The sequence below is a fragment of the Piliocolobus tephrosceles genome, chromosome 13, assembly GCF_002776525.5.
Source record: "Piliocolobus tephrosceles isolate RC106 chromosome 13, ASM277652v3, whole genome shotgun sequence".
Taxonomy (NCBI): domain Eukaryota; kingdom Metazoa; phylum Chordata; class Mammalia; order Primates; family Cercopithecidae; genus Piliocolobus; species Piliocolobus tephrosceles.
The window spans coordinates 52,378,872-52,396,692 of NC_045446.1; the positions used below are offsets into that span (position 1 = coordinate 52,378,872).

At 49.3% G+C, this 17,821-nt stretch overlaps 1 protein-coding gene and 1 long non-coding RNA gene across 12 annotated transcripts in view; one reads left to right on the forward strand and one right to left on the reverse strand.

Annotated features, from left to right (window-relative positions):
* Positions 1–17,821, reverse strand: part of LOC111555030 (F-actin-monooxygenase MICAL2) — a 254,364-nt gene that overhangs the window by 73,624 nt on the left and 162,919 nt on the right. For 8 of the 11 annotated variants that reach the window (XM_023230812.2, XM_023230818.2, XM_023230820.2 and 5 more), the window contains 3 exons: positions 13,133–13,334; positions 8,144–8,310; positions 2,068–2,145 (listed from right to left, as the gene is read on the reverse strand). In XM_023230812.2, the coding sequence (XP_023086580.2) occupies positions 2,068–2,145; positions 8,144–8,310; positions 13,133–13,334 (447 nt within the window). The remainder of the gene's footprint in view (positions 1–2,067; positions 2,146–8,143; positions 8,311–13,132; positions 13,335–17,821) is intronic. The other 3 variants (XM_023230816.2, XM_023230815.2, XM_023230814.2) reach the window with 3 other exon arrangements.
* On the forward strand, positions 7,323–14,874 carry LOC111555035. The gene is made up of 2 exons (XR_002735393.2): positions 7,323–7,610; positions 14,220–14,874. It is a non-coding gene; the product is annotated as an uncharacterized LOC111555035 (long non-coding RNA).

Sequence of the window (17,821 nt, forward strand, 5' to 3'; positions counted from 1 at the left end):
CGAAGGATGCTGATGCACGCACCAGGGCCTGAGTTTCAGCATCCAGGCTGCCTCTGGGTCAGGAGCTTGTGCTGCCTCCTCTCTGGGCCCTCTAGCAGCAGCAACCTTTCCTGTAGATCCTAGAGGTCATCTGGCAGCATGAGCAGCTGGGGAGGGTGCTCAGGGCAGCCACATAGCCCCTCCAGCCCTCCCACCTGGGGCTTGGGGCCAGAACCAGCTGTGATGGGACAGTAATGCCTCTGGACAGGAGGGATGGTACCACACATTCTGCTTCCAATGGCAAGGCCAGCCCTGCTCCCTGGGATTTTCTTTTAGGCAAAATAAAGACAATAAAAAAGATGGCTGTCGTGGCTTTCAGCTGTCGGGATTTTTGTGAGACTGGGACTTCAGGGCGCAGCTTCTCAGAACTTGGAGGGTTTGCAAGGTTCAAATCCCTCTCGAAGTCTTGGAGCGCCCTCTAGGGGCGGCAGCCTGAGCAGGTCTGAATCCATGTGCTCCCTCTGCGCTCAGTTCAGCTGGCTTGCTCCTTGGTTCCTTACTTCATTCATTGATTCAGCAAACAAGGATTGGGTTCCTCCTCTGGGTCAGACCATGCTAGACACTAGGCTGATTGAAATGATCAAAACTCAAGCCCTGCCCTCAAAGCAGCTTTCATATACTCTTGAGAAACACTGTACAATACTCTTTGATAACTACAGGCTGAGTTTCCCAGGCCCATTCCAGACACCATGGGGCTATTCAGCAGTCCTCTTGTTCCTACACCTCCCCCAGCGACCCAGCCCTACTGGGAGGGTCTACCACCAGCCTCCCTGCTCTCACCCCAGGCTGAGAGCTTCCTGAGGACGGACTGAGCCCCCACACTGGCGGCACACAGTAGAGTGGGCTGGATGCCTTGGGATGGACCCTGCACCCATGCATCCGGGGCCCGGGCAGCAGGCTTCCAGGGACTTGGGGAGGGCCAGAGCAGGGCAGTAAAGGCGATGACCCATGTGTGGCAACGCTAGCTCCTCCACCCTCTGCTGTCACCGCTGGGGGCTGTCAGAGGATTCAGGAGTCACTCCAGGCTGTCCCCAGATGAAGTGGCCTGCCCAAGAGTGCAGCCCTGGGTCCTGCTTCCGAGGTGCCCCTGTCCCAGCCTGACCCGGTGCAAGGGTGGTGGGTCTGTGGATGGCGGGGGAATGACTCACTGGCTGGGAGCCTTGACTCAGAAGGAAGGAAGACCAGGGCTCAGTTCCAACTGCAACATTTCTTGGTAGAAACCCCTGTCTAAGCCAAGGCCTTTCTGGGTCCTCCTCTCCTAGGGTGAGGCCGGAGAGGGAGTGGGTGTTGGGGGGAGGTGGAAGGCAGCGATGAGCCTGGAACTGGATGAAGAGTCTCTGTCCCTTGCTCCAGGGCCTGGGGAGGGAACTCTGCGCAGTAAGTGCTGCAGCCCCTGGATCCCAGGCCTCCCTAGACGCTGTGAGTCTGTGTGTGGTCGCTGCACCCCCTGGCAGGGCCTGCTGCCTCAGCACCTGCCACAGCCCTGCTCTTCCCCAGGACACTGGGACCAAGTCTGACTCTAAAAAAGGAGCAGGTGTGTGTGTGTGTGTAGGGGTGTGTGTGGGTGTGCATGTGCGTATGTGTGTGTGTAGGGGCGTGTGTGCAGATGCGTGGGTGTCTGTTTGTAGCATCCTGCTTTGCATGAGGTCATTAATCTGATGCCCCAGTCTCACTCCAGTGTACAGAATCAAATCATAGAGTTCCTTCAGTTTACTCGTCTGTATTTCAAAAAGCTTAGAGGTAATGATGGCTAAGGCCCTGTCTGGGTGAAACTGTAGAATCCTAAGGCTCCATAATTCCTGAGCCAGGGGTGGAGGGGAATGGGAAGATCTTGAGTCCCTTGGAAAAGGCTCCCTCTAGTCAGCAGTGGAAATAAAGTCAACCTGATATTTTATTTCTTGCCTCTGACAACTAGGAGGCCACACCAGAGAGATACCATGTAAGGAATGAGAACAGTTGCCCCTGAGAATTAACCAGAGATCTTCTGCCCAGTCCCAGCCTCCCACTCCCAGAGAGCTAGTGACTCACTCCACCGGAATTCTCTCCTCCAGTTCTGGTATTTGCTTGGGGTTGGAGACTGGAAGCTATTGGCGCGTTGGAGAGCTGCTGTGGAAAAAGAAAGGGACAGAGAAGATGGGGTGGGAGGAAGAGTCCATTTAATGTGTACAGTAAGTAGGAATTTATCTCCTATAGCTCATTTACCACAAGTTAATAGACTAATGATTATAATAGATTGAACCCTCTCCTTCCCTCACACCATACTCCTGTCCCCACAACATACACTACCAAACTTTTCATTTGTTCACGCATCAAATATTTTTGTGTGTGTTTTTTTTTTTTTTTTTTTTGTCACCCAGGCTGGAATGCAGTGGTGGGGTCATGGCTCGCTGCAGCCTCCACCTCTTGGGCTCAAATGATCCTCCCACCTCAGCCTCCCAAGTAGCTGGGACTATAGGCACGCACCACCACATGCAGATAATTTTTTAATTTTAATTTTTTATTTTTTATAGAGATAAGGTCCCACTGTGTTGTCCAGGTTGTTCTCAAACTCCCAGGCTCAAGTGATCCTCCCACCTCAGCCCCCAAAGTGCTGGGGTTACAGGCATGAGCCACCACACCTGGCATCAAATATTTATTGAGACCCTGCTATGGGACAGGTACCACCCTCAGAGATGCCTCAAATTATGAACTATCATTACTAAGATCATCAGTAAGCATATATGCATATGTGTTGACATACTTACACATGCATGTGTATATACATACATGCACATATTCATTCATGTCAGAAGTTATTTAAAGCTGAGGTCATCATGGAACATCAATGTTCCATATATGTAATACATCAAAAACTGGAGCTGTTCTAACTGAAGCCAGGAAGCTGCAGGAAGTTCTATTCTCTGCCTCCGCTCTCCTGACAAAGCCCCCCAAACCCTTTGGAAACTAGGTTTAACTGAGACTGTGGACCATCATTGCTGTGGCCCTCCCTTGGCGTGGTTCCAAGGGAAACATATTTGCGGGACACTGTACTTCCTATGGAAGACCCCGCTGCCAGCTGGGCCTTGAGGATTAGCTGAGCAAAATGAACATCACATGCAGAAGAAAAACAGGTCTTGGTCACTTAGGGTGTGAGAGTGGGCAGTAGGGTTCACATGTTCCATATTCCCATACAAGGCCTGCAGATGCATTCTCAGGCTTCAAGCCTCTGCACCTCCATCACTGCCGGAGAGAAAGGATGGGGACGGTGAACATCTGAATGTGCACACAGGGAGGGCTAGGAAGCATGAACGGAAAGGAAGCCCAAGGGCATGATGTGGGTGTGGGAGATGGAGGCAGAGAGGGTCTGAATCCAGGACTCTAAATCCAAGGCCCAGCTGGCCCAGCCCTCTGTCTTTCTTTCTGTCTAGAAACAGTCCTAGATATTCCGCTCCCTGCCAGGTCTCACAGTGGAACTCTTTCTTAGCAGCCAGGCTGTGGAGCACAAGTGTCAACCACTACCTGGGGGCTTTCCTTCCTCAAGACCAGCTCCTTCAGCTCCTCTCTCCCCCTTACTCCACTTGTGAAAATGCCCTTTGCAAAAATTACAACTGAGAAAATTATGACAGTGACAGAGATCTGACCTAACCAATCCATCTTGCTTCTAACCTCCACCCTTTGTTCATTCCTGGGCGCAGGCTGAACTAATTTTGGGAGGAACTTAGTTTATAGTTTAGTTTTGAAACAAAGATGATAACAGCCCTTTCCCCAAACAAACCCCCTTCCTGCCTGGGGACTAGACTGCCTTTGCAGGACTAACAAATTCGCCACAAGATTAGAAATTGTGGTTTAGGAGTCATGCAGCTGGAGGCTGTAAGATTCTGAATCCTCCCAAATTGTATCCTGGGGCTAACATCACTATTATAAAGCCTAAGGTCAGTGCTTGGGATATTTTGCAGACCCTGCACTCAGAGGATGAGCTGGTACCACCCAGACTGATAAACTGGCTCATCTGGACTTTTAGCCCCAACTCAGGAACTGACTCAGTGCAAGAAGATAGCTTCCACCCGCTATGAGTTCATCTCTGACCTGACCAATGAGCACTCCCCATTTTCCAAACCCCTACTCAGCAAATTATCTTTAAAAACCCTGATCCCCAAGTTTTCAGGGAGACTGATTTAAGTAATAATAAAACTCTGGTCTCCTGTACTCTCCAGCTCTGTGTAAATTAAACTCTTTTTCTATTGCAGTTCCCCTGTCTTGATAAATCAGCTCAGTCTAGGCAGCAGGCAAGGAGAACCCATTGGGTGGTTACATTTGGAGGCGCTTCATGCCTGCTCTGTCTGGCAGGTTCCCAATCCCACAGGCCTACTCTCAAAATCAAGTCCATGGGGTTGAGGAGGAGCCTGTGTGGATGGGCACACAGTCTTCCCAGCTCCCCGTGAGGAGATGGATAGCCCACCCTCCCAGTTGCTGGCTGGCTGGGCTTTCCAAGCATGAGGAGCAAGCAGGTCTTAAGCACAGCTACATCCTGCTGGCCAAAGCTGGTCTCTTAATCACTTAATGAAGACCTTTCTCAAAAAAAAAAAAAAAAAAAAAAAAAAAAAAAAAAAATTGCATACAGCTCTAATTGCTTCTTCTTAGCTTGTAACTTTGTGGAATGGAACCTATTGGAAATGGCTAAAATTCAAGAGAGCTTTTCCGTCATTGGTGTTAATAGAGCACACATGCACACATTTTTACCACAACGGGAACAACAGGGTGGCTAGTAATGCTGAGCAACATAAAGTGGGCTGATCCCTTCTTCTTAGCTTACATTCTATGTGTGTTTATTTATTTCAAAGGAGCATTTTCAGAGATCTTAGTGCATGACCCACTGTTAAAGGAGTCAGAGGGTATTTTGCCATGTGGTGCTGATGATATCATTTTATTATTACAAACTGATAAGAGTCCTCCATATTCCATTGGACCATCCTGTTATCAAATTATTGCCAGAAAAAAGATGGATAAATACCGATTCCTCTAAGCCAGAATAATTTGGGGCAGGTTGTTCTCCTAAATCTAATTAGTTTATAGCCAAGAGTCCAATGCACTAGATCTATTCATTTAGTTGCTTGGGCATGGATTTTGCAGTGAATTCCTCTAGGCAGGCCTTCCACAAAGCTGCATTTCCAAAATCCCCAAAGTGTAGAACATGGCCCACTGTGCCAAAGGCCCTGGGGATGCTTACACAGAATGTACATACTTGACCCCACTCCAGACCCACTGAATCTGAATTTCTGATGGTGAGAACCTGGGAATCTGCCTTTTAAACAAGATTGTCAAGAATCACTGACCCCGATGTTTTAGGGGGCTTTCTGCAGCCTCCACAACATAGGGTGTGAGCTGTATTTCAGGCCACCCTCTTGGGCATGCTCTGTGAATTTTGAGGATGTAATAGGTGCCTTCGTGTGCCAAGGTAGTCCCAGAAATCTTTTTAAAAATTGTGGAAAAAATATATATGATATAAAAATTGTTACTTATACATTTTTAAGTCTAGATTTCAGTGACATTAAGTGCACTTACCCTGCTGTGCAGCCATCACCACCTCACCACCACCCATCTCCAGAACTCTGCTCTCATCCCAAACTGATGTTTGTCCTTTTGTGACTGGCTTACTTCCCTGAGTAGCATGCTTTGAAGGTTCATTTAAGTTGTAGCGCATGTCAGAGTCCCTTCCTTTTAAAGTCTGAATAACATTTTGCTGTATGGATATACTGTGTTTTGTTTATCCATTTGTCTGTTGAACATTTGATTTGCTTCCCCCTTTTGGCTGATGGGAATAATGCTTCTGTGAGCATGGCTGGACCAACCTGGAGTCTTTTTTTTTTTAAAACTCCACACTGCAACCAGGAGTCTTTTCAAAGCAATATCCTGGTCTTGCCTGGCATTCCCTTGGTCTACCTTGGAGGCATTTATCCAGGTGAAAATTGTAGTTAATGAAGCTCCATAAAACCCACACAAGGGGTCAACCCTGCATTATTTGGTAAAGTGATAGGGTTACCATAACCAGCAACACAAAGCACAGCACTTAGAGCTTAACTGTACAATGTGGTTCACCTAGCAATGATCAAACAACGACTGATGAAGACTAACTTGACAAAGAATTGTTTGAGAGTCACACAGTCTACCCACTTATCTACTCTATATTTTATTCTGGAGTTAAACTGGACTGCCAGAAACAAAATGCTTTGATCTCACTACCCAACGCAACCCAACTAGTCTCTCAACCCAACCCCATCCCACTAAGAAAACTGCTGTCGCTGAGTCAGGTTTTTCTTTGTTTTTGTTTTGTTTGTTTGTTTTGGTCATGCCCTCATCTTCCAGCAAGGGATGCTGTAAGAAACAGCCTCAAGAATACTAGGGCTGCATTTTCTGAGGAACTGTTAAGACATAATCTAACACATTTCTCAATATCATGCATTCAGTACGAGCTGGAAACTGTCGACAGAGTTAAGCATTAGGAGAAGTTGTGCCTGCTCAGAGACCTGCTGCAAACCAATACATGTTTTTCTCATAAACAATGAGAATAATGATGTTGTGTTTCCTTTTGAACGCTGGAAGCCAGAAAACTCAGAATCAATCTTATGATTCAACTAGAGCAACTGTCTAGGATTATGGTCTGCCTCTCTGGGGTATATCCCTCCTAAACTGGCTTTGTTAGATCTGATTTTGAGGCTTGATCTTTCACATTTATAGTTGTACAATTTTGTTTTATGTTTTTCTTGTAAGTTGCCTAAAACCCTCTGGCAGTTGGAGGGGAAATGGAGGGAAGGGATGAAAGGCAGGCCGACTTCGTATCTGGAAATGGGGAGCTGGAGCCCAGGAGGATGCAGAGGTACACCAAGGCCACGCAGTAACCAGAGGTAGGGCCGGACCCAGCTGGGCACAGGAGAGAACTCGATTCAGTGCCAGTGCTGAGCCTCTCTACACAGCCCCACAAATGGTACTTAACAAATGTGTTTGGATGATAATCTGTCCCTTTTTAAAAGTGTCACTTTTTTAAAAATGAGGATAAATTAAACATTTCTAGAGTAAATTCAACATTTCCAGGATTTAAAATTATCTATATGAGTTCTTTCTGCCCCAGCCCTCGTTTTCCTGGGAACACTTCACGGACCAGGTGGCAATTCTACTCCTGACCACCAGGTGGCGGTGCAGGACAAGTTGAGCTCCTGCTCTCCCAGGCTAAGGCTGTGGGGCCACTGGGCAGCAAGTTTCTGTCAGGTTAGCCTGTTTTCTTCCCCAGGCTCGTCCAGAAGTTGCCCATAAATCAGACGATTTGGTCCCAAGTTGTTGACTGAATCAAAACACTCAATTCCAGGTCAACTTTGTACTAAACACAAGCTGGGCTGCTAAAGACAGCTACTTCTAAGTAAGCCAGAGCTTGGGCGGCGGTGGCTGGACGGGACGGTGTCACCAGCACGGGCTAAGACTTCGGGAGACCACTCAGCCTGTTTGCTCCCCTGTGAAACAGGCTTTGTACTACTTACCCCACAGGGTCATCCTGGGATGAAATGGGCCACACGTATGGGAAAAGTCCTGGCTTATTACTGGTACGCAGTAAAAGTGCATTAATTACTGTGTAGAAGTTTGGGTGCAACCCACAAGCTCCAAACACCGCTAATGGCCCCAGTGCTGTGCAGGTGGTCCCAGGGAGATGATGCTGTCCAGGGTCGCATGTTGTTCAACAGCAGCCCCGGCCCAGCTCCCTTCCCTCAGGGGCTATGGGATGCCAGAGGGGCCCCGAAGGAGGTGCCCACACAGGAGGCAGGAGAGAAATCACTCCAGGCAAAAGGGACCTGCGGGCCCCTGATCCCTGCCGGCCTGTGACCAACCACAGCCGGCCAGGCCCCGTGACATCTTCCCCACTGGGATTCCAAAGCTTCTCATGGAGAGGTAAACCAGGCCTGGGTCCAGTCCCCTCACCGCCACTTGCGTCCCACTCCCCAGAGGTCCTAGTCCCACTGCCTTGGAGCCTAAGGGCGAGGCCTCCTGTCACCTGGTCTTCCATGACGGAAATTCAGCTGTGGGGGTCTCTGTTCCCTCCCCGCGTCCCAGAATCAAGCCCGGTGGGCTCTCTGCTTACCATGCACAGTTCTGGGCTCCTCAGGGCACTGTGGAGAGACCGCCCTGCTCAGGGCCTCCCTCAGGGAGGTGTGCGGTAGACACGGGCATTCTGGCCGCCGGGGTTTCTCTTCACAGGGCTCTGTGTGGGAGGCCTCGCCGCCACCATAGTCAGACTCTGTGTCAGAGCTGGAAGGAGGAAGGAGTGGGTGGACGAGTTGGGGCCCCAGAACCCACGCCCCAACACACCCACACGGTGTCCTGCCCAGCACTCCTCCAGAGCACTTGGAGGGCCTGGGCTTAGTCCTGGGTGCCCACAGCCCAGCTGCAGACTTTGTTGTGGGTTGAACTGTGTTCCTGAAAACTCACGTGCTGAAGTCCTAACCCCAAGTACCTTCAGGTGTGACTGCATCTAGAGATAGGGCCTTTAAGGAGGTCATTAAGGTAAAATGCAGCTATCACGCTGGGCCCTTGTCCCATACACCTGATATCTTTCTAAGAAAAGGAAATATGGACACACACATGCACAGAAGGAAAGCACTACGCAGACAGGAAAAGATGCCATCTACAGGTTAAAGAGAGAGGCCTGGAACAGATCCTTTCCTCCAATCCTCCAGTAGGAACCAAAGCTGCCCACACCTTGATCTCAGACTTCCAGCCTCCCAGTCAGTGAGAAAACACATTTCTGTTGTTTAAGCCGCCTAATCTGTGGTGCTTTGTTATGGCAGTCAGAGCAGAACAATACAGGCTTGGCTCAGAGCAGAACAATACAGGCTTGGCTCAGAGCAGAACAATACAGGCTTGGCTCAGAGCAGAAGGGGCCCGGCAATGCATGAGGAGCTGTTTGAATAAAGCCTGCTCTGCTCACTTGCACCTGTCCCGGAGCATGACTCCCAAGGTCAGTCTGGTCAGATAAGCTCATAATTAGGGACTTGGTCCCGAAACTTCAGGCATCTAAATACTGCTTTCTTCCCCATGGAACGGATAAGGGAATGGAAAATTCTACGTGGGTGGGGGTGAGGGGTGAGTAGTATTTAACATGGGCCTTTAATAACTGGTAGGAATTCAAGTGGCAAAGAAGTAGAGGCAGGGTGTCCTAGAGAGAGGGGCAGTCCAAGCACACAGTTCCAGGATGGGAAAGTACAAAACCGGCCAAGCAGTGACGTGTTCGTGAAACTATATATATGCACACACTCTCTGTACATGGAAATCTAGCAGGGTTCCTTCCACAAGGCCACTGCCACTCATCTACCTGTGTCTATGGCAGACCCCTTAGCCATCAGAGTGCCCAAGCCTGGCTGGTCGTGGTGCCCCAGTCCTGTTCACCGACTGTTCCCAGAGGGAAGTATGTGATGTGGGAGTAGCAGTTGGGGGCCTGCCTTGAGATCCTGACCTGAGGACATGAATTTATGGATATGGTCTGAGACCCTCAGTAGCCGAGTTCCACCTGTGGAGACAGCCTCTCTGCCAATGGCCGTAAAAGCAGCAGAGAGGCAGGGAGGGGGAGTGGTTATTTGAGACTCTGGCTCCAGCCTTGCCTGAGTGAGGACCACCCTTGGACTTCCCAGTCTCATGAGCCAATGCATTTGCCTTTGTTACTGAAGCTAGTTGGAGTTAGGTTTATGCCTGTTATTATGGAAACAGGCTTGCCTATGTTGAGGCTTAGAAGACCCTGAAGGCTGTGTGATCCAGGGCAGGTCCTTTCCCTTCTCTGGGGATCAGAATGAATCACCTGTGGGATGCTCAAGCCTATGTTCCCAAGCCCCATTCCAGAGTCTGCACGGTCAAGACTTGAAGAGCCAGTAGTCTACAACTGCAGTCCCTGCTTTCCCCGCATGTTCCCCCCACACCTACCCCTTTACTCCACCGAGGCCACTTTGTCCAAGTTAACAGCGAGCCTCCTGTTGGAAAGTCCAAAGGTCATTTCTCCATACATATCCTACTGGGCTCTGCAGCAGCCTCTGATGCAGAGAACCAAACCCTCCCTCTTGAGACATTTTCTTCTCTTGGCTTCCACCACCCGCCATCTCCTGGTTCCCAGTGGGTTTTGCTAGCTCCTTCTCCACTTGCCTACTGAATGTTCAAATGCCCCAGAGCTCTCTTCTGAGCCCAGCTCTTCTTTGTCTACAGGAAGATATTCTTACTCTGGAAGCAATTCATCAGAGCCCTGGGCTTTAATAGCCTCTAAAATCACCATCTCCAGCCATGCTTCCCAGAACTTCACACTTACATATTCGACCACTTACCTGACATCCACACAGACACCGGCATCTCAAACCCAACATGTCCAAAACAGAACTCTTGACTTTCTCCACTAACCTTCACCTTCTCTGAAATCTTCCCCACCTCAAGATAACTTTAGAAATGACCATACCAGCCGTTCAGTCACTCTAGAAAAATTCTGGGAGGGACCCTGAAATTCTCTTTCCCTCTCATTCAGTCCATTAGAAAATCCATCTCCACTGCTCCCATCCTGACCCCGAGCTGCAGACTCCCACCTACTCTTCCTGCCTTCATCCTCACACAGTCCTGCCTCATCCATTCCCCAAGGCAAGGCCTGCTGATCTGTGAAAGCTGTAAATGAGATGTCACTCTTCTACTTAAAACATCTTTGAATTACAGTCATGTCTTTCATAATGATGTTTTAGTCAGCAATATAACCCATATATGATGGTGGTCCCATAAAATTATAATGGAGCGGAAAAATTCCTATCAACTATTTACGTCGCAGCCCTTGTTAACATTGTAGGGAAAGGTATCACTCATGTGTTTGCAGTGATGCTGGTTTAAAACCTACAGTGCTGCCAGTCAGTTAAGAAGTAAGGAGTAAAAAAGCTTATAGAACAAGGGTATAAAGAAAGAAAATATTTTTCCAGCTATTCAATGTGTGTGTGTTTTAAGCTGTGTTACTACAATAGAGTTAAAAAGTTTAGAAAGTAACAAAGTTACAGTAAGCCAATTTATTATTGAAGAAAAAAAATATTTTTCAAATAAATGTAGGGTAGCCTAAGTGGACAGTGTGATAAAGTCTACAGTAGTGTACAGCGATGTCCTAGGCCTTCACATTCACTCACCACTCACCCACTCACCCAGAGCAACTTCCAGTCCTGTGAGCTCCATTTATAGTAAGTGCCCTATATAGGTGAGCCATTTTTAATATTTTATACTGTATTTTTACTGTACCTTTTCTATGTTTATATACGTTTAGATGCACAAATACTTACCATTGTGTTACAGTTGCTGATAGCATTCAGTACAGTAACACAGTGTACAGGTTTGTAGTCTGGGAGCAATAGGTTATACCGTATAGCCCAGGTGTGGAGTGAGCTCACCCATCTAGGTTTGTATAAATCCCCTCTATGATGGTCACACAATGACAGAATCACCTGATAACACGTTTCTTAGAACACATCTTGGCTAATTAAGTGATGCATGACTGGATACCTGGAACACAATTTAAACTCCTTACCTTGTCTTATAAGCCTTGCTCCTGCCTTCCTTCCTGGTGTAATCTCTTATTCTTCTCCCACTCAGGGTGTACCTGCCACACCGACCTTCTCTTACCTCTGAGACACGCTCACTCTCACCCAGGGGCCTGTCACTAGCTGTCGTCACTTCCTGCATTCCCCTTCTCCCTTGGTTGTCCCTTCTTGCCAACCAATTCTCAGCTTAAATGTCACCTCCTCAGGGAGGCTGTGGAAATTTGTCGGCAAAGATGGTTGCAATCATTTCCCTTAGATCTATGCCCCTTTGCAATGGGGGCTTTGCAGCTCTTCCCCTAAAGACAGAAGCCTATTCCCCACTTGTTGAATCTGTTCAGGCCTTGTGACATGCTGTAGCCAATCAGATGGAACTGGAAAAGCACTGTGCATTGTCAAGCCTGGGGCCCGGGAGATCTTGGATGGTTCCCCTCTTTCTCTTAAGGCCACGGAAACAAGCCTGGGCTGCCGGTTGGATGAAAGACCCATGGCCCAATAGCCTTCTGTCACCCCAGCTGACACTCAGGCTCCAGAGCAGAACCCTACTGGCACAAACACACAGGTGAGCCCACCAAGACCAGAACTGCCCAGCTGCACCTGGCTTACTTGGTCAGGCTTGGCTTCCTCTGGTCTACTTTTGTACACAATCATGGTGTAATGGATGGTGGTTGGTTTGAGTCACTCGCTTTGGGGTTGGTTTGTCACTCAGCATTATTGTGGACATCAATAACTGCTACAGAGGCCTTTTCCTGGCCACCCAATCTAAGGCAGCTGACCAGCCACTCTCTAGCATATGTGTCTATTTTATTTCTTGACCTGGCACATACGTGATGCTTTTCTTGTTTAACTACTTACCTGCTTCCTGGTTGGCTCCCAATGTGATGAAAGCCATGGGAAAGCAAGGACCTTGTCTTGTGTTGGCCCCTGCTATTTCCTCAGAGTCTAGTAAATAATAAGCAACCAATACTTGCTATTGACTTACCTCTTGAGTGAATTCAGTGAATCTGGAGGAGTCCTGGAGTCTGCATGGCTAATAACCACTCCAGGTGATTCTGATGCAGGTAATGAGGACAGCACTCTGAGAAACAGTCACCTAAGGTACCAGGGCTTCACTCCTCATGTTCTCCACTCTGCATCCTAGCCTGCCCAGCCCCATGCATCACCATCTTGCAATGGGCAGGCCCTGGGGACAGGTGACACCCATTCTGCACCCCTCACTACAGTCAACATGACACTGCCTTCTGAGAAGAGCATGGGGCCAGGCCCTTTCCCTTCTCGAGAAAATAACAATTGCTAACACTTACAGTGCTTATGATGTGTGGGCACTGTTCTATACACTTACTACAGATTAATTCTGTGAATCTTACAACTCCCTCTGAGATGGGTACCATGACTGTCACCATTTTACAGATGAGGAAATGGAAGCACAGAGAGGCCACCCGGCAAGCGAGTAGAGAGAAGACCCAATCCCAAATGCGATTCCCTTCCTCCAACCCTGCTTCTGTCCCTATCCGGCAGCAGCCTGAGCATACCTGCTGTCCTCGCTGGTGACCAGGACACGCACAGCCAGCACATCCTGTCCAGCTGCATCCTCCCCAGGGCTGATCCTCACCGAGGTCCACTCGGAGGGCAAGGGAGAGGCGGCGTCCCCTTCCAAATCACTGTGTTGTGGCTCAGAGATGCTCTTCGGCCTCTTGGGGGAGGTGGGCTCATCTGCTGAGAGGAGAGCAGGGTCTAGAGAGATGGTGCAAATGAATGACCCAGCAGGACTCCTCCAGGGGCTCGGGAACCCTCTAGGCCCGGGGTCTACTCAGACACTCCAAAGCTGACCTTCTTGTCCTCTGTGCCACTGCTGGAACCCTCACCCCTGAGCCCGCCAGATGCCCAGGCATTTAGGGCCCATCTCCCACATGTAGGGCGCGAATGCACAGATTATCCCATTTAGTCCACAGGGAGGGTTCTGAAACGTTCAGAGGGGCCATTCTGGGCTAACGAGTCTCTGAACTGCTGCTGTCAAGATGGCAACATCCAACATGTTGCTAAATCCAGTGGTAACATCTCAGTTCTCATCTTATTTGACTATTTGACCCACCAGCAGCATTTGACCCAGCTGGTCACTCCGTCCTAGAAACAGCTCTCTCCGCTTCTAGGATGGCAAGGCCTGCCCAACCCCCAGCCCCTAGTTCACTGGCAATCTCCTTTATTTCCTCTGCTGGCTCCACCTTCTTCCCTTGACCTCGTAACACTGAAAGATCCCGGGACTCAGTCTCTGAACCTCTTTTCTTCTCTGTCTACACTCATGCTCTTGATGCCCCCATCTGGTCTCATGGCTTTAAATAACCCTAGACAACAATGACCTCCAGATTTCTATCTCCAGCCTGGACATTCCTGATTCTAGACTTATATAGACCACTGCTCACTTGCATCTCAATCTGGGTGTCTAATAGACACGTCAAACTCAACAAGTCCGAACGGAGTTCTTCATCTTCTCCCCCCACCCAACGTGTCTTGCCTACAGCCTTCCCCCTCTCAGTAAATGGCAACTTCAGCTTCCTGTTGCTCCAGCCAACACCTTGCCAGCATCTTTGACTGCTCTTGTCCTTTCATTCTTCATTCAAGGCATCAGCAAATCCTGATGGGTCTGCCTTCAAAAGACGTCAGGAATCCAGACTCCTCTCACCACCTCTCTGCTTCCCACCCCTGGTCTGGCCACCATTGTCTTTTGCTTGGATCATCGAAACTGCCTCTGCCTGGCCTCTGTCCCTGCCCTCTTGCTGTGCCCCACCCCCACAGTCTATTCTCAACACAGTAGCCAGGGTGACTCCATTAAAACCTGAGTGGGATCATGCCACTCCTCTGCTTAAAATCCCCCAATGGCCCCTCATTCACTCAGAGTGAAAGCTGAAGGCTCTACCGAGGCCTGCAAAGTCCAACATAATGTTGTCCCCAGTGCGTACCGTGACCTTGTCTCCTAGCACTGGCCCCAGGCTTGCCCTGCCCTCACCATGGCACCTCCGTGATGCTCCTCCAGCACTCTGGGCACATGCCCTTCTCAGACCCCTTGCACTGCTCTTGCTTCTGCCTGGAAGGTGTTAATCCCCAGACATTTCCATGCAGGCCTTACTCACTGGCTGTCTTCAGGTCCTTGGTGGAACGTCACCTGCCCTGACCATCCTATTTCAAATGGCAGCCCATGCCCTCAGTGCTGTCCACTCCCCTTGATTTTTAGTCATAGCGTGTCTCACCCTCCAATAAACTATACGATTTCCTTTTTCATTTTGTTAATCGTCTCTTTCTTCTACGACTAGAATGTAAGCAGTAATTTTTGTCTTTCATTTGTTGCTAGGGTGGTACCTGGTGAACTATAGGCTTTCAGTGAGTGTCTGCTGAATGAGTTCATGAGCGAATGTGCCCAGCTCTGTCTTGGCCACTAACTAGCTGGGTGACCTCATCTCCAGGGACAGTGCCCAGAGAAGAGGTGTCATTTTTCCTCCCTAAGGTGGAGTCTTCACCTGAACTTGGCTCCCTCTCACTTCCCTCCTCCCTCTCCACAGTGTCATTCTTGTGTTCTCATTTGTCTACTGAATCTTTCCTGTCTGTATTTAAATATGCTGAGTCTCCTGTCTTAAGAAAACTTGTTTTAATCCCAGTCCTCACCCCAAGCCCCCAGCCTACTCTTTCTTCTTCCTTCCCAGCCAAGCTTCCTGGAGGGATTGGCTACACTCTTCTCTCTCTCTCCTCTTCTTTATGAACCCCCTATTCCTATAATCCTGCCTGTGCCTCCACCACTCCCAGACTGCCCCCAGCACAGTCCACAGTGACCTCCTTGTTGCTAAGTCCAATTCACAGGACTTTGGGGGTCGTCCTGCAGTCCTTGAACCTGCCCTGTCCCTGCTCCCAGGGACACCTTCCCTCCCTGTCCCTCTGGCTGGCCATCTCAGCCATCCAGTATTCCAGCCAACCCTTAAACAACTGGGTTCTCCATGCATCCACCTGAGCCCTCTCATCTTTTTACCCATGTGTTCTTTCTGGGAGATATAATCTCTTCCCTAACTGTATTTACCACCTATGAAGATGACTCAAGAAATTTTGATTTTTATGTGAAATCCTCATCTTAAAATATCAGACAGATCAAAATAAAACATGTCTGCAGCAGACTGAGCAAGTGGGTTGCTAGTTTGTAGCCCCCCTGGTGTGCATGGATGCTTGCTGTGTGCACGTGTCTACACTTCTAAATTAGTGTAACTGGGGATGGAAGGCATTTGAGGAATCTAATCTGATGCTTCACTAAATAATAATAATGACATGACGATGGTGGTGGTGGTGGCAGCATTAGTCATAATAAAAGCAGTAGCAGCTTACTTTTATTGGGTGCTCGATATATACCAGGAATTGTTTGAGCATTTGATATGTATTAAGTCTATTAAATCTCACCTGATCCTCTCAGAAAAGCATTGTTATTACCCCCATTTTCCTGCTGAGAAAACTCAAGCATAGAGAGGTTAAGACACCAGCACATGGTCATATATTCTGTCAGAGGACGGGGCTCAGTCTGCGTGTCTGTGAGCACAACAGAACCACGAATGGACAGTGTTTCGTGGGACCTTTGTGCTGGGAGTTTTGGCTGGAAAGCGCCCCTAGTTCTTTACTCCCTCCCTATAATAGAGTTGCGCTCTATGCTGTGACTTTGCAGTCCTTCCTGTTGTAGTTGGTGGGGTGTATAGCCCTGCCCCATGGACGTGAGGCTTGGTGGCAAGGCTTGCTTTGACCTGTGGCAACCCATGGATGGGACGTGAGCAGAGGCTTTAAGTGGGCTTGCTAGTTGGCTGTCGCTCATGCTCCTGCTAGGTTACGATGAAAAGAACTTGTCCTAGGTGGCCACTGCCCCTTCAGTCGGGGTCCCTGATTGAGGGCACATGGAACAGACCTGGGGCCAAGCTATAGCCTGGAGTCAACACTGTCAATCCCTTGGGGCGTCCCTCGCCCTTTAGACCTACAGCCTGAAGCAGAGCTACCCAGTCAACCCACAGGCTCCTGAGCAAGAAAATAGGTGCCATATGCCACTGAGACTGGGGAGGCTTGTTACATAGAATGACTGTGGCAAAGACCCAGCTCCATGCCTCGCTTCTTGTGTGCCTGTGAGCTGTGTGCCCAGATGCTTGTATATCCAATAGATGCTGTGTCCTCCTCAGATCCAGGCCTGTGCTAGGGGTTTGGGAATGAACCTGCCACCACAGTCCCTGCCTTCAAGGATCTCTTTCTGTCTCACAAGGGAAATAAGACATGTTCACAAACATCTATGTGATAAGATAAAGCATGTAAGAGTGAGGCATGGGAGAGGCAGAAGGGGAGGGAGATCTGACTTCCATGCAACAGCAGCTTTCGGTTAAAGGCACTGCTATGATTGGGCTTGGGGATGAGGGGAGAGAGTGGTGGAGTCCACAGTGGCCTAGTGGGATGAGGCGGCTGCAGGTGGCTGAGGTAAGCTCAGCTATGCCAGGCTGTAGAGGTACCAGACCCACAGCCACCACACCTCAGAGTCCAGACCAAACCTGTGAGGAACACCCAGCATCCTGCTTTTCTCTTCCCTCCTTCCATGAAGGGATGGAACAGACCAGGGCTCAGCCTGGCTCCCTGGGCTCCAGGAAGGTAGAGCGCACAGCTGACAGATGGCCTCTCAGAGCACAGGGCTAGGGCCAGCGTCTCTCACAGTGAACCCAGACATCAGGGTAGGGGGAGAGGTGTTGAGGTAGAGTACTCGGTAAAAAAGAAGCTGGTACTTCTTCTGGACCCCCTTTTGCCAATGTGTGGAGGCAAAAAGCCCCAAAGGAGACCAGGCTCCTCCCCCGCTTCTGCTGTTTAAGACTCAGGCCATGGCTATTGCTGGGTTTTATGGGGTTCAGTGCCACTTCCAGGAAGAAATTCCTGCAGTCAAGTGGCTACTTCCAGATATCTCTTTTCATTCCCAGACAGCTCCATCTGTGTGTGTATAATAGTAGTAATCCTAGTGGTACTAGTACAAATACTGGACATAATACTAATGACAGTAACACTGACTCATCGAGTGCTCATAGGCCTTCATCCACCCTAGCATCCCAACAGCCCTAAGAGAATGGTATTAGCATCCTCACTGGATGAGTGGAAAAGAGTGAATGCCCACCAGGCCAGCCAGTGAGCGCACAGTGCTGGGTGTCACCGCAGCTGGGCCTCCGGCTGCTGGG